The 14,302-nt window shown below is 40.3% G+C and overlaps 1 protein-coding gene across 2 annotated transcripts in view; it reads right to left on the bottom strand.

The window, feature by feature from the left end:
• The window catches only part of KLHL1 (kelch like family member 1), a gene marked incomplete at both ends in the record, with an annotated part of 354,832 nt that overhangs the window by 218,131 nt on the left and 122,399 nt on the right, over window positions 1-14,302 (bottom strand). Inside the window, one exon of one of the 2 annotated variants that reach the window (XM_079778802.1) lies at window positions 12,615-12,797. The exons of the other annotated variant lie outside the window; for it this stretch is intronic. Within the exon in view, the coding sequence (XP_079634928.1) occupies window positions 12,615-12,797 (183 nt within the window). The remainder of the gene's footprint in view (window positions 1-12,614; window positions 12,798-14,302) is intronic. 2 annotated transcript variants of the gene reach the window in all.

Raw genomic sequence — 14,302 nt, 5'->3', positions numbered from 1 at the left:
CTTGTATGCATGCATATAAGCATAACCAACAGACACAAGACACTGGGGGTGGTGGTGAGGGCAAGTGCTGGGGGGTAGGGGAGGCCAGGGGGAGGTCAATGGGGGGAAAAAAGGAGACATATGTACTTCTATTTGTAATGCCTTAAACAATAAATTAAATAAATAAATAAATAAATAAATAAATAAATAAATAAATAAATTTGATATTGCATGATGGAGGTGAACACTACAGGTTTTCTGAAAGACTTATTTTCAGAGAATAGTTTACTCAGATTTAATTTTCCATCTATGTTTCTCACCAATTTATGAGTCTGAATACTTAGGACTCACAGGTGGCCTCTATCTAGGAAGAAACAAACACAAATTTTGAAGAGGCCAGGTGCTCTTGAGACCAACAGGAACTTGTCTCCAAGTGAAAGAAATTTATATGAAAACACCGCCTTTATCAGTAAGGTACTCTGGTAAGAGTATTTCAAGACCTTTTATTTAAGAGCAGATAGAAAGCATAACATTACTGTTCATAAAACATAGTCTAATACTATAAACATAAAACTCCAGTGGAAATTAATTTTTCCAATTCAGTAAAATAAATTAGTGTTAGTGGAAACATTGAAATTGTTTGGAGATTGATTTTCTCTGATGATGACTGCCACTGCTTAAGTAAGTAATTCACCATCTAACAAATCAGTAAGGCATACTTATGTTCATTACTAAATATTTTCTCTAAGGTATTAGCCCCTTAATATAGCAGGGTTCTACTAAATAGTGGTACATTTATAAAGTGTTGTTTTGATAGAATATTTATTACATGTGGAGGGTATGAAAAAAAAAACACACACAAACAACCCACCTCTTTACCTCAGGGTATGACTAGCTCTGTAGCAAGTCATGCCCCAAAGCTTCTTGGGAGCTAAAGATGAACAAGGCTCCAGGTGAGACCACATCCTTTCTCAGCTCCTTCCTCTGCCCTATGCTGCTTCCTTTCTTCTGAGGACACTCCTTAAGTAAACCATGCACATGTGAACTGCAGTCGCCTAGTCTGCTGCCAGGAAATCTGACCTATAACACTGAAAAGTAGTCTTCAAGATATTTATCAGTTAATCTCTTTCTTGGTATTGACATAGTCCTATTTCATGCCTAGGTGAACTCTACATAAACTCGTGTTTGCAGTGCTCATCTTTTGTGCGTCTTCTAAAGCTGGACCATTTTTCAGAGCTAGCTTTGTAAAATATGACAGGCAGAGTATCGTAGTTGTTAATGTACTACTTCTGTAGCCAGACTGCTGCGATTGAATTCTATTTTCACAATGTATGAATTAAATGGTGAATGTCTTAATATCTTCATTTATTAGTTTTCTATTTTCTTAGAAAAAAATAAAGAAAATAAGGATTTCCCTCCCTTTCAGGCCAAAATGGGATAGTATATGTAAAGCACTTTAAGCAGAACCTGACAAATTCAATACAGTAACTGTTAACTAACATTATTATTATTATTGACTTAATTACGTCACTCCCTTTTTCAAGAACTTACATGGGTTTCCCATTATACACATCATTTCAAACACAAATGTCTCTACTGGTTTTCAGATCTATCATAATCACTTTTGTCCTACTTTTATGAATTAATTTTGCAGTATTTTCTACAAACTATTCTACTTACACTAAGCTAGTGCCTCATAATTTTTATAAATACAAATTATTTGCTTCTTTTTTCCACATTATTCTCACTATAAAATAACATACCTATTTTTTCCTGTCTGAACTCAAACATAATTTCTCTGAAAAAATTTCATAATACTCAATCAAACCAAATAAGGAAATGAGTAGCATATGTTAATACCCTAACATATGCTACTCATTTCCTTATTTGATTATTTCTTGCCCTTGGAATCAAAACCATATATTTCAGTTGAGGTTATTTGCAACTAAAATAATTTCCTTAGTTGTTCTATGGGTTATTCTTTCCTTTTCAAGATTATTGAAAACTTCTTGATTAAAGGTATCATGTTTTATGTCCTTTTGCATCACCAACAGGGTTGAAACCAATGCTATAATATGTTTGGCAAAGATTTCTTTTAATTCATGAAAGGAAAAGATGTTTTATGTACTGCTGAGTATCAGTGGTAGGCTTAAGAAGGACAGTAAATGATATGTAAATGATAAAAAACAAGTACTTTTTAATTTATCTTATCCTTGTTTTCCTCAACTTTTATTCAGATATTGACATGTATCATATGTAAGTTTAAGGCATACAATATGATGACTTGAAATATTTATATATTATGGAATGATTACCACAATATTTATTTATAATGATTATGTCCTGTTAATAAATTGATCCCATTATCAAGATATAATGACTATCTTTGTCTCCTGTTACTGTTTTGGCTTCAAGTCTATTTTGCCTGACATAAGTGTAGCTACCCTGAATCTCTTTTGGTTTCCATTTGCTTTGAATATCTTTTTCCATTCCTTTACTTTGTGATTATGTGTGTCCTTAAAGCTGAAATGAGTCTTTTTCTAGTAGATAGCATATAGTTGGGTCATATTTTAAAATCCATTCAGCCACTCTGCATCTTTTGATTGAATAATTTAATCCAATTATCTTTAGAGTAATTATTAATAGGTAAGAAGTTATAATGCCATCTTATTGTTTTCTGGCTGTTTTTCGGTTCCCTTGTTCCTTTCTTCCTCTCTTGCTGTATTTCTTTGTGAATTGATTAGTTTCTATAGTGTTATGTTTTGATTCCCTTCTGTTTTCTTTTGTGTACCTACTGTAAGCTTCTGTTTTTGTGGTTACCATGAGACTTACAAAAAACATTCTATAAATGTAAGTCTATTTTAAGTTGATAACAACTTAACTTCAATCATGTAGAAAAACTCTACCTTTTTATTCCCCTCCCCATATTTTATGTTTTGATATCACAATATACCTTCTTTATACTGTGTATCCATTAACTAATTATAGCTTTAGTTGTTTTGAACACTCATCCTCTAATCTCTATACTAGACTTAAGTAATTAATGCACCATCATACTACAGGATTAGATTATTTTGAATGTATCTATATACTTAGCTTTACTACTATGTTTTACACTTTTATGTTTCCGTGTTACTCCGATTAAAGAACACCTTTCAGCATTTATTATAAGGCAGGTCTGAGTGGTATGGTACTCTCAGCTCATGATCCTTGTGGCCTTGGGATGGTATCTGTATATTTAAGGAAGTAGGTGCCTTTCCCGTTCTTACAGACTGGCTTGGGAAATCAAAGCCCTTCACCAGTCAGCCTACCCAGGGATTCTTGGAGGGCCAGTTGGTGATGTCTGAAAGCAGGCTTCCTGCTGGAGTCTTTGGATGGACAAGTCTGGTGTCTGGTCAGAAGGTGGCAGTCTTGGTGCTTGGGTACATAAGGACCAGCCTAGTGCCTGACTCTGCAGGGGTAGACCTGGAGCCTAGGACCTTGGTCAGCAAACTGTGGCTTGAGAGCCACATGCGGCTCTTTGGCCCCTTGGGTGTGGCTCTTCCACAAAATACCACGACCTGGACGAGTCTATTTTGAAGAAGTGGCATTAGAAGAAGTTTAAGTTTAAAAAATTTGGCTCTCAAAAGAAATTTCAATCATTGTACTGTTGATATTTGGCTCTGTTGACTAATGAGTTTGCCGACCACTGGCCTAGGATCATTGGGGTGAGTCAGGCACTTGAGTCTGAGGTGACTGCCCTGGGACTTGGGTCTGCATGTGCAGACTTAGGTCCTGGATCAACAGAGGCCAGTTAGGCACAAGGGACCACTGGGTTGGGCCTGGCATCTAGGTTTATAGGGTCTGGATTGGTGTTGGGGTGTTCTGGGAACCTGATTTCATAGGAGCCTGATTGGAGGCTGGAGTCATTGTGGCAGGCATGGCGCTGGGGGAACCTGGAGCTTGGGGTCTCCAGAGTCAGTCCATAACCTGAGAGTTTGGGGGCCCAGCCTGAAGATTTGTTCTGCTGAAGAAGATATGGTACTGGGATAAGCAGAAAGCCTACATCTGTTCTATACCAACCTCTACTCTAGTTCTATAGGGGCCTGGGGATATGGGCACTGGCCTGGTGCAAGGTGGATCAAAAGCTGGGGTGTGTAGTAGTTGGCCTGGTTGGGTCTAGTCAAGAGCCTGGGTTTGTAGGAGGTTGCCTGCCTTCAGGGTTTCAGGGGTCCTATTGGGAACTTGGGGCCACAGGAACCTTCCTGAATCATGGGAGCAGGCCAACCCTTGGAGGTGCTGGGAGCCTGGGGCCATGGGTGCTGCTGGAGCTGTGGGTATTGCCTGGGGCCAATGGAGCCCTTTTTTGTTTTGTTTTTCTGAGGTTGGTACAGAGCTATTATAAACTATCAAGCAGATTGAGATACCTGGGTAAATGTTGCATTTAATAAAATGGAAGAAATGAGTTATTCCTCAGCCATCAAATATGGTTTTTACAAGTAAGCTTTCCCTCAGTACAGAGAAACAGACCTACTTGCCTACCCCTAAGTATTCATATCTAACTCACTTATAAAATATTTTTTTCTATATGTAATGTTTTAAGTGTTTCTAAGTACATTATTTCAAATGCCACTTTTAACCTCAATTATTTTCATGATGTTAGTGCTCAGGAAAGAACATTAAAGTAATACATATATCCTTGACAAAACTAAATTCATTATTAAACATGGACAAAAGTAAAACCAGAAAGTGATGTTTCATGAAATGCCCAGTGTTTTGGTCTGAAGATAATGGTCTTTTATGTCCCCAGCACATATCATCATTTCATTTTTCATTTGGTCAAGAATGCTCATTCTTGCCCTAGCCAGTTTGCTCAGGGCTTTGAGCATCGGCCTGTGGACTCAATGAAGGGTTACAGGTTCCATTCTGGATTCCAGTCAAGGGCAGGTACCTCAGTTGCAGGCTCAATCCTGGGTCCCATCCAAGTGGGTGTGGGAAACAACCAATCAATGTGTCTCTTTCACATCAATGTTTTTCTCTGTGTCTCTTTCCCTCCCTTACACTCTCTCTAAAAATCAATAGAAAAAATGTCCTCCAGTGAGGATTAACAACAAAAAAGTAATGCTCATTCTTACAGTTTAAAAACTGTACACACTTTAACAGCTGATTCTATTACATTTTGAAAATGAAATGTATATTGATAAACATTGCCTTTTAATTATTCAAAGTGTGTATACATTTTTGGGACACCCTGTATATGCTTATATATCTCTTTTTCTTTTCTTTTTAGAGGTGGGGAGAAAGAGGGAGAGGGAGAGGGAAAGGAAAAGGGAGAGGGAGAGGGAGAGGGAGAGGGAGAGGGAGAGGGAGAGGGAGAGGGAGAGGGAGAGGGAGAGGGAGAGGGAGAGGGAGAGGGAGAGGGAGAGAGAAAAACACTGATTGGCATCCTCTTGCATGCTCTGTACCTGGATCCAGTCCGCAATCCTGGAATTGAACTGTCAACCTTTGTGTACATAGGGTAACGCCAAACCAACTGAGTCACATCAGCCAGCTTATACATTTCTAAAACGTGTTAGTGACTCCTTTAACCATGTCTAGGAGCCCTACTCCCCAAGATTAAGCTTTGTTAACAGTATGTTTTATATCCTTTCACACTCTTTCTATGCACATAAAATTATAAGTGACGTTATTTCCAAGTCAAAGGATGTTAGTTATTTAAGAATTTCTCACTTATTTCCAATGTACTTACTCGTAATAATGACTAAAGGGAGAAACAAATGTTCATAAGCTGAATCCTATATTATTATATACCATCTATATATATAAAAGCCTAAGTGACCATCATAACTGAACGGATGACTGAACAGGCTGTGTGGGGTGACCAGGGTGGCAGGGGGGTTAGTGAGGGATGACCAAATGACTGAGCAGCAAGCTGTGTGGGGCGACCAAGCCCACAGGGGGGCAGTTGGGGGTGACCAGGCCAGCAGGGGGCCAGTAAGGGGCAACCAGGCTGGTGGGGGGAAGTTAGGGGTGACCAGGCTGGGGGGGGGGCAGTTAGAAGCAACTAGGCCAGCAGGGGAGCAGTTGGGGGTGACCAAGCCAGCAGGGCAAGCAGTTAGGGGTGATCAGGCTGGTGGGGGAGGGCAGTTAGGGGCAACCAGGCCAGCGGGGGGGGGGGCAGTTGGAGGCAACTAGGCCGGTAAGGGGGGGCAGTTGGAGGTGACCAGGCCAGCAGGGGGGGGCAGTTAGGGGTGATCAGGCAGGCAGGCAGGTGAGCAGTTAGGAGCCAGTGGTCCCCAATTGTGAGAGGGATGTCCGAGTGCTGGTTTAGGCCCGATCCTGGGGATCGGGCCTAAACCAGCAGTCAGACATCCCCCGAGGGGTCCCAGATTGGAGAGGGTGCAGGCCGGGTTGAGGGACACCCCAACTCCCTGCACAAATTTTGTGCACCGGGCCTCTAGTCCTATATAATAAAGAGCTAATATGCAAATGGTCATCATCCCGCAGGCCACTCCCCTTGGGAGGATGCCAGATGCAGGGCTCACGGCTGGTGAGCATTGCTGTGGCAGTATGAGCCTCTCCCAATCAGGCATGATTGGGTGCGAGCCCACAGCAGGTGCAGTGGGGCTGGGATGAGTGGGTGTGGGAGGTAGGAACTCCAGGTGGCATTGGACTGTGGGTTTTGGCCTGATCCCTGCAGGCCACCCAGAAGGACCCCACTCATGCACAAATTCATGCACTGGGCCTCTAGTTACATTATAACAGAGTAGGCCCTGAAAAATTTCTTAATTCTCTTACCTTTAAAATTTGACAGTCCAATTTTTAATATTGACCTTGTCCGTCTAATTTTCAAATCTGACATCCCTGATTTCAGGCAGCATATCTATCAAAAAATCTTTTATATTTAGTACTCAGAAATTTACATTCAAGTGTTTTGTTCATTTGCCGCTAATCAATTATTCTGGGCCATTTATGAGAAGTGTATATTTATTTTATTTTGCTAAATATATTTTTATTGATTTCAGAAAGGAAGGGAAAGGGAGATAGAAACATCAATTATGAGAGAGAATCATTGATTGGCCATCACCTGCATGCCCCCAGTGGGGGATCAAGCCTGCAACCTGGGCATGTGCCCTGACCTGGAATTGAATTGTGACCTCCTGGTTCATAGGTTGATGCTCAATCACTGAGCTACCCCAGCTGGTCTGGGAAGTCTATATTTATTTTCAAATTTCTCTGAGGACTTAAAGCACAAATAAATTCAGAATTATGATTGTTTTTTATGCTAAGAATATATTAATGTGTCATTTTTATGATTATTAGCTTTTCAGAGTGAACCTACTTTTAAATATGCCTAACAATAATCTAATGTATCTATATAGACATGGTATTTCATAAATACATTGATAATTGTGATCTACATCAGATAAAAATATATATGCAATATAACTAGCATCAAAGTATTTTATGAAGAGCCCTTCAAAGCTTATAATCTATTAACTTAAATAGAAATGTATTTGAAAGTTTTGAATGATGAGATATTTATATGAAGTTAAATATACATGATCTTTGTGGATGACTAGTGAGTGCTTATGACATCAGCTTGCAGTGCCTTTCTTGAAAGAGCAGTAGATCTTAATGCAAATTGTTTATTTTTTTATTTAAAATTATAATAGACCAACACTTTTCAGTGCTAATGATTGCATCACCAATTATAATTTTTCCCAAAGACAATTTGGGCAAATTATAATTTGTGCATTAATTAAAATATAACAGAATAACTTAAGAGTCCATTAGTTTATTACTATTACTAAAATGATTATTTGGTTAAAGCAAAGAGCTCATTTTGCATTAATTATAATCAGTTCATTGTACAGAAGTATACATAAGGAGGTACAAGGTACCTGCTGTTACTGAAAAGAGTGTTTTTTTAGGTGCCCCATAAATATTTCCCAAATATTCTTTAATATATGCACATTCAACTTAGAATCATAAGTATGTAAATTACTTGTAAAATAGATAGTACTAAGTTTTAAAGCATGGTGTAAATATTATTTTTATTTTAATTAATTTAGCAGATAGTCTTATGCTAATTTTTTTCTCATTTAAAGAAAATGTAGATAATTGGTAACAACACAATTTATTTTATATCTGATAAATATATGAAATATTTAAGTGTTTATAATATGTGTACAAGAAATACATTGCTAAGATATTTTAAAGTAATTGAAACCAAGAAGCAATTCTACTTCTTAATAATCAGAATTATTATAAAACTAGAGGCCCGGTACATGAAATTCATGCATGGGAGGGGGTGTCCCTCAGCCCAGTCTGCACCCTCTCCAATCAGGGACCCCTTGAGGGATGTCCGACCGCCCATTAGGCCCCTATCCAGGACTCCTGGCTCCCAACCGCTTGCCTGCCTCTTCCTGATTGCCCTTAACCACTTCTGCCTGCTAGCCTGATAACCCCCTAACCACTCCCCTGCCAGCCTGATCAATGCCTAACTGCTCCCTGGCCAGCCTAATTGTCCCTAACTGCCCTCCCTTGCTGGCCTGGTCACCCCCAACTGCCCTCCCCTGCAGGCCTGGTCCCCCCCAACTGCCCTCCCCTATAGGCCTGGATCCTCCCCAACTGTCCTTCCCTGCAGGCCTTGTCCCCTCACAACTGCCCTCCCCTGATGGCCTGGTCACCCCTAACTGCCCTCCCTGCTTGTGTGATCGCCCACAACGGCCCTCCCCTGCAGGCCTGGTCTCCCCAACTGCCCTCCCTTGCTGGCCTGATCACCCCCAACTGCCCACAATTGCCTTCCCCTGCCAACCATCTTGTGGTGGCCATCTTGTGTCCACATGGGGGCAGCCATCTTTGGCCACATGGAGGTGGCCATCTTGTGTCTTAGAGTGACAGTCAATTTGCATATTACTATTTTATTAGATAGGACAAATAGTATAATTAAACCAATTATTTATAAAATAATATAACAACCTAGAGAAAAAGAGTAATAAAGAAACCAATGTAGAATATATGTAATATGAGAATTGATCAATGTTTTGGTTAAAAATACTTCAAATGACAAATATTATATTACTAACAATAAAAGACTATAAGATAAAATTATATGAATTATATTAAACACTTCTCTCTTTTTAAAGAAATAATGAGCATTTGATGTGCTAATATACTTTTGAATTAAGTACTGCAATATGCTTAAAAATATATATATAATTATTTAATTAACTTATAAGTTAAATTAAGTAAATTTAGTAACACTTAAATTAAGAATATATTTAATAATAGAATTTTTATCTAAATGCTAGTTAGGTTTTAGCTTAGGATAACCTGCATATTTTCCACACATATTGCAACTTAAACCTCTAAATAATAATGACTATTAATGTGATATCATAAAAATATTTGAAAAATAATTGTGAATACTATATTATTAGAAGTATTTCCATAGTTTGCTTACAGATTGAAACCCACATGATCTATATTACTTCTTCAATGTCAATTGTTCCTTCCTATGCCTATGCATTTTTAGTGTATTAGTTCAAATTCAGTGGACACATTTTAATATTGTTACCAGGGTAGAAATAGAGTCTTATTTTTCAGGAATCCTTTCAATAATCCACATTTATATGCACAAATTATCTAGATAATACAACTTAATTTAAAAATCATAAGGAAGAGGTGTACACTAAAATATTTTTGTATGTAGGTAATTTACCTTTTCTATTAATTCATTAGTATTAGTAGTATTAAATGATATGTCAAGGTTATCTAAGGTTCTTTGTCTATATATTCAACTACTTAAAATAATCAGTATCAATATTAAACTAAAATTTTTTATTCATTAAAAAAATTGGGTAAAATACCAACATCAAATATAATGAATTTTAATAAGTAAACTGATAGCAAATCAATATGTCACAACATAATCAGATGTCTATTTCATGAAACTTGAAATTATCAATTAGCCTATATAATAAAAGCCTAATATGAAATACTTTGAATTTCCTAGTTGAATAAATAATATGTACCAAAGGTAACCTTACTTCCTTTCAAAAGGTCAATCAGAAAAGCATATCTCATTTCAGATCTTAGGAATATACACTGAGTGGCCAGATTATTATGATCTCTGAACGCATAATAACCTGGTCACTCAGTGTATATCCTAAATAATAAAAGGCTAATATGCAAATTGTCCCCTTGACCAGGAGTTCGACCAGCAGGCAGGCTGGCCAACCGCCCATGTCCCTTCCCCCTGGCCAGGCTGGCCGGACCCCACCCATGCACGAATTCATGCACTGGGCCTCTAATCCTATCTAATAAAAGAGTAATATGCAAATTGACCACAAGATGGCTGCCCCCATGTGGTCAAAGATGGCTGCCCCCATGTGGACACCAGATGGCTGTCACAAGATGGCCTACAGGGAAGGGCAGTTGGGAGGGCCAGGCCTGCAAGGGAGGGCAGTTGTGGGCGATCAGGTCAGCAGGGGAGGGCAGTTGGGGGGGGGCAGGCCTGCAGGGGAGGGCAGTTAGGGGTGACCAGGCCTGCAGGGGAGGGCAGTTAGGGGCAATCAGGCTGGCAGGGGAGCAGTTAGGCATCAATCAGGCTGGCAGGGGAGTGGTTAAGGGGTGATCAGGGTGGCAGGCCGAAGTGGTTAGGGGCAATCAGGAAGGCAGGCAGGTGAGCAGTTGGGAACCAGAAGTCCTGGATTGTGAGAGGGATGTCCGACTGCCCGTTTAGGCCCTATCCTACTGGATTGGGGCCTAAACGGGCAGTCGGACATCCCGTTTAGGCCCTATCCTACTGGATTGGGGCCTAAACGGGCAGTCGGACATCCCTCAAGGGGTCCCAGATTGGAGAGGGTGCAGGCTGGGCTGAGGGCACCGGGCCTCTAGAGTGTATATATATATATTGAGTGGCCAGATTATTATGCATTCAGAGATCATAATAATCTGGCCATTCAGTGTATACTACTTTAAGATTGATTTCCATCCTCTCTAATAAAATGGTAATATGCAAATTAACCATCACTCCGCTACATAAGCCACGCCCACCAGCCAAGCCACACCTACCAGCCAATCAGGGCAAGTATGCAAATTAACCCCAATCCAAGATGGCTACAGCCACAGAGAGCAAGGTTTCCCAGGTAACAGAGTAAGCCAAGCTTTCCATAGCCATTGCAGGGCTAAGCCTCCACTCAAGCTACAAAGTTTCACTTATAGAAGGTAAACAAATTCAAACAAATGGCGGCAGAATGGAGCTTGAGAGAGCAGGCCAGGGTTGCCGGCGGCAACAGGGGAAGCAAAGCTTTCCGCACACCCTGGCCGGGCTCACCAGCTTAAGGCTACAAAGTTTCAATTGTAGAAGGTGAATTAACTGCCACAGAAATGGCTGCCACCCCGGAGGGAGCAGCAGGCTTGGCTCCGCTCCAGGCTACAAAGTTTCAATTGTAGAAGGAAAATAAATTCCAGATACCAGGGCCTCCACTTGGGTTGCCAGGGGGCGTGGCCGGCCTGCAAACCACCACAGGCCCCTCGCTCAGGCCGCCCCACGCCCCAAGGGAACCCCACCCTGATCCAGGACACCCTTCAGGGCAAACCAGCTGGCCCCCACCCCTGTACCAGGCCTATATCCTATCTAATAAAAGAGTAATATACAGATTGATCATCACTGCAACACACAATATAGCTTGCCCCCATGTGGTCAAAGATCCTGCCCCCATGTGGACACAAGATGGCCACTACAAGATGGCCAGCAGGAGAGGGCAGTTGGGAGGCACCCGGCCTGCAAGGGAGGGCAGTTGGGAGGCACCCGGCCTGCAAGGGAGGGCAGTTGAGAGGGACCAGGCTTGCAAAGGAGGGCAGTTGGAGGTGATCAACCCTGCAGGAGAGGGCAGTTAGGGGTGACCAGGCTGGCAGAGGAGGGAAGTTGGGGGCAAACAGGCTGGCAGGGGAGCAGTTAAGCATCAACCAGGCTGGCAGCGGAGTGGTTAGGGGGTGATCAGGCTGGCAGGCAGAAGCGGTTAGGGGCAATCAGGAAGGCAGGCAGGCAAGCAGTTGGGAGCCAGCAGTCCTGGATTGTGAGAGGGATGTCCGACTGCCCATTTAGGCCCGATCCCAACAGGATCGGGCCTAAACGGGCAGTCGGACATCCCTCCAGGAGTCCCAGATTGGAGAGGGTACAGGCTGGGCTGAGGGACAACCCCCCGCCATGCACGAATTTCGTGCACCGGGCTTCTAGTTCAATATAATTGTAAGTTGTATTTTTGTTGTTGTTGTTAATACCCTAGGATATTTTTCCACTGACTTTTAGGGAGCGTGGAAGAGAGAGGGAAAGACAGAGAGAGACATCGATGTTAGAGAAACACATCAATTGCCACAACCCTTTGGTCTTCAGGCTACACATTGATGCTCTATCTACTGAGCCAAACCTGCTAGGGTAGAGTTGTATTTTTGAACTGCTTATATTTGCTTTATTTCTTTAAAAGATTACTTAAAGAAATAAATAAGAGCAAATGAAAAATACACAAGCATTCATAGAAATATGAATTCTTAATTTTCTAATCATGAAAGTTTGTAATCTATCTACCAGACTATTACTTATAAATGCCTGAATACATGTTTCCAAGAAAGACAAATTACTATACCTGTGTGCAGGTATCTTGCGGTTCCCAACAATCAGGATAACATCACAGAGTTGCTGTTGTTTCAAGTAACTTTCCATTTTCCTGAAGGTTTGCTCAGCATGGTGAACAGCCTGATAGAATTCTTCAGAGCTGCTGGAGTCCAAATCACTTTGAGGTGTCAATGAATGGCTAGTTGTTGACAGCCTGCAAACCACGCACAAAAATGTTGGTGTTTATAAGGCCCACAGATTGTCCAGAACTACATTCACAGTTTTAAAAATGTACAGAAAATCAACAACTCTCTCTTTAACTTCATCATTATTAATATTAAAAAAAAAAATCTATTTTGGCCCTGGCTGGTTTGGCTCAGTGGATAGAGCGCTGGCCTGAGGACCAAAGGGTCCCAGGTTCAATTTCAGTCAGGGGCACATACCTTGGTTGCAGGCTCCTCCCTGCCCTGGGCCCTGATCAGGGCTCCTGAAGAAGGCAACCAATCAATGTGCTTCTCTCACATCGATGTTTCTCTCTGTCTTTCCCTCTCTCTTCTATTCTCCCTAAAAATTAATGGAAAATTACCCTCTCCTGAAGATTAACAAAACAAAACAAAAAAAATCTATTTTGGGTTAAATGATTTTCTTCAGGAAGCAGTAAATAAATTATAAATTATCTGCATTTTTGTCTTTAAAAAGATTTAAAAGATAAGTTATCTGTATTTATAATAACATAAAGTTAGTAAACCTGAAAAAGTCCCAGACATAGTAAAATACAAACATGCCTAGTCTAAAATTAATTACTAATGTTTCTTTATTCCATTTGATATTGAGGTAGAGCATCTTATTATACTATTTTAAATTATGATTTTTGTGAGGTATGGTAAATGTTGCTTTACAGAAATAAGTGAATTTTATTATGAGAAATTATGAAACATGACTCATAAAAGATTAACAATAAATTATAAATTACTGTTTAATATTCTGTACCTAACTGATTAAACAAAAATAATGCAATACAGAATGTATTACTTCAGTTACTTATATTTTAATCATAAGTATCAAACTTCAGGATTTCAAAAAGTCCATGATACTTAAGTATGGCTACTACATCTATTAATATAGTAGACTGTTTCATGATGAAGACTTTAAAATACACTCAGTATCCTTATATGTATGATGTGCCCACCACAACCATCAAGAGTAATGAATAATAATGAAATGGCTTATTTCATGATAGAGGGTAATATGGAGTATTCTGATTCCAATTACAATGCAATAACTTGTAGCTGACTAAATCCTTCACCAAGAACACCAGAAACAAAGTTACATATAATATAAAAATAATTTTTTGGGTTTAATAATAGCTACTAAAGCAGCTATGCCATGAAGGACCAAGATCCTCTAGTAAAGGCGAATTCATGGAGGTCAGCTCATTAGTCTGTGCTGGCCCCGTCCCCTGAGTATTTACTTACTATAAGCAGCATAGGGTGAGAGTATGAGAAGCCCAATATAATGTAGCAGCTAAGCACAACTTTTGTTAGTGTCATGAGGCTTGGGGGAAATAATGGATATTGGCATTGTGGGTTCCAAAGTTAGCCAGAAAGGTAAAGGAGGGGCCATAAAGGAGGGAAGATTAGGTAAGGCTGTCATGGCGAACCACGTTTTCTCTGGAGGTATTTGCTGATTCCTAAGCCATGCTAGACAACAGAGAATGCC

Source organism: Cnephaeus nilssonii (genome assembly GCF_951640355.1).
Source record: "Cnephaeus nilssonii genome assembly, chromosome: 8".
Taxonomy (NCBI): Eukaryota; Metazoa; Chordata; class Mammalia; order Chiroptera; family Vespertilionidae; genus Cnephaeus; species Cnephaeus nilssonii.
The sequence above is the reverse complement of the archived record's forward strand: the minus strand, read 5'-3'. Positions and strand labels throughout refer to the sequence as shown.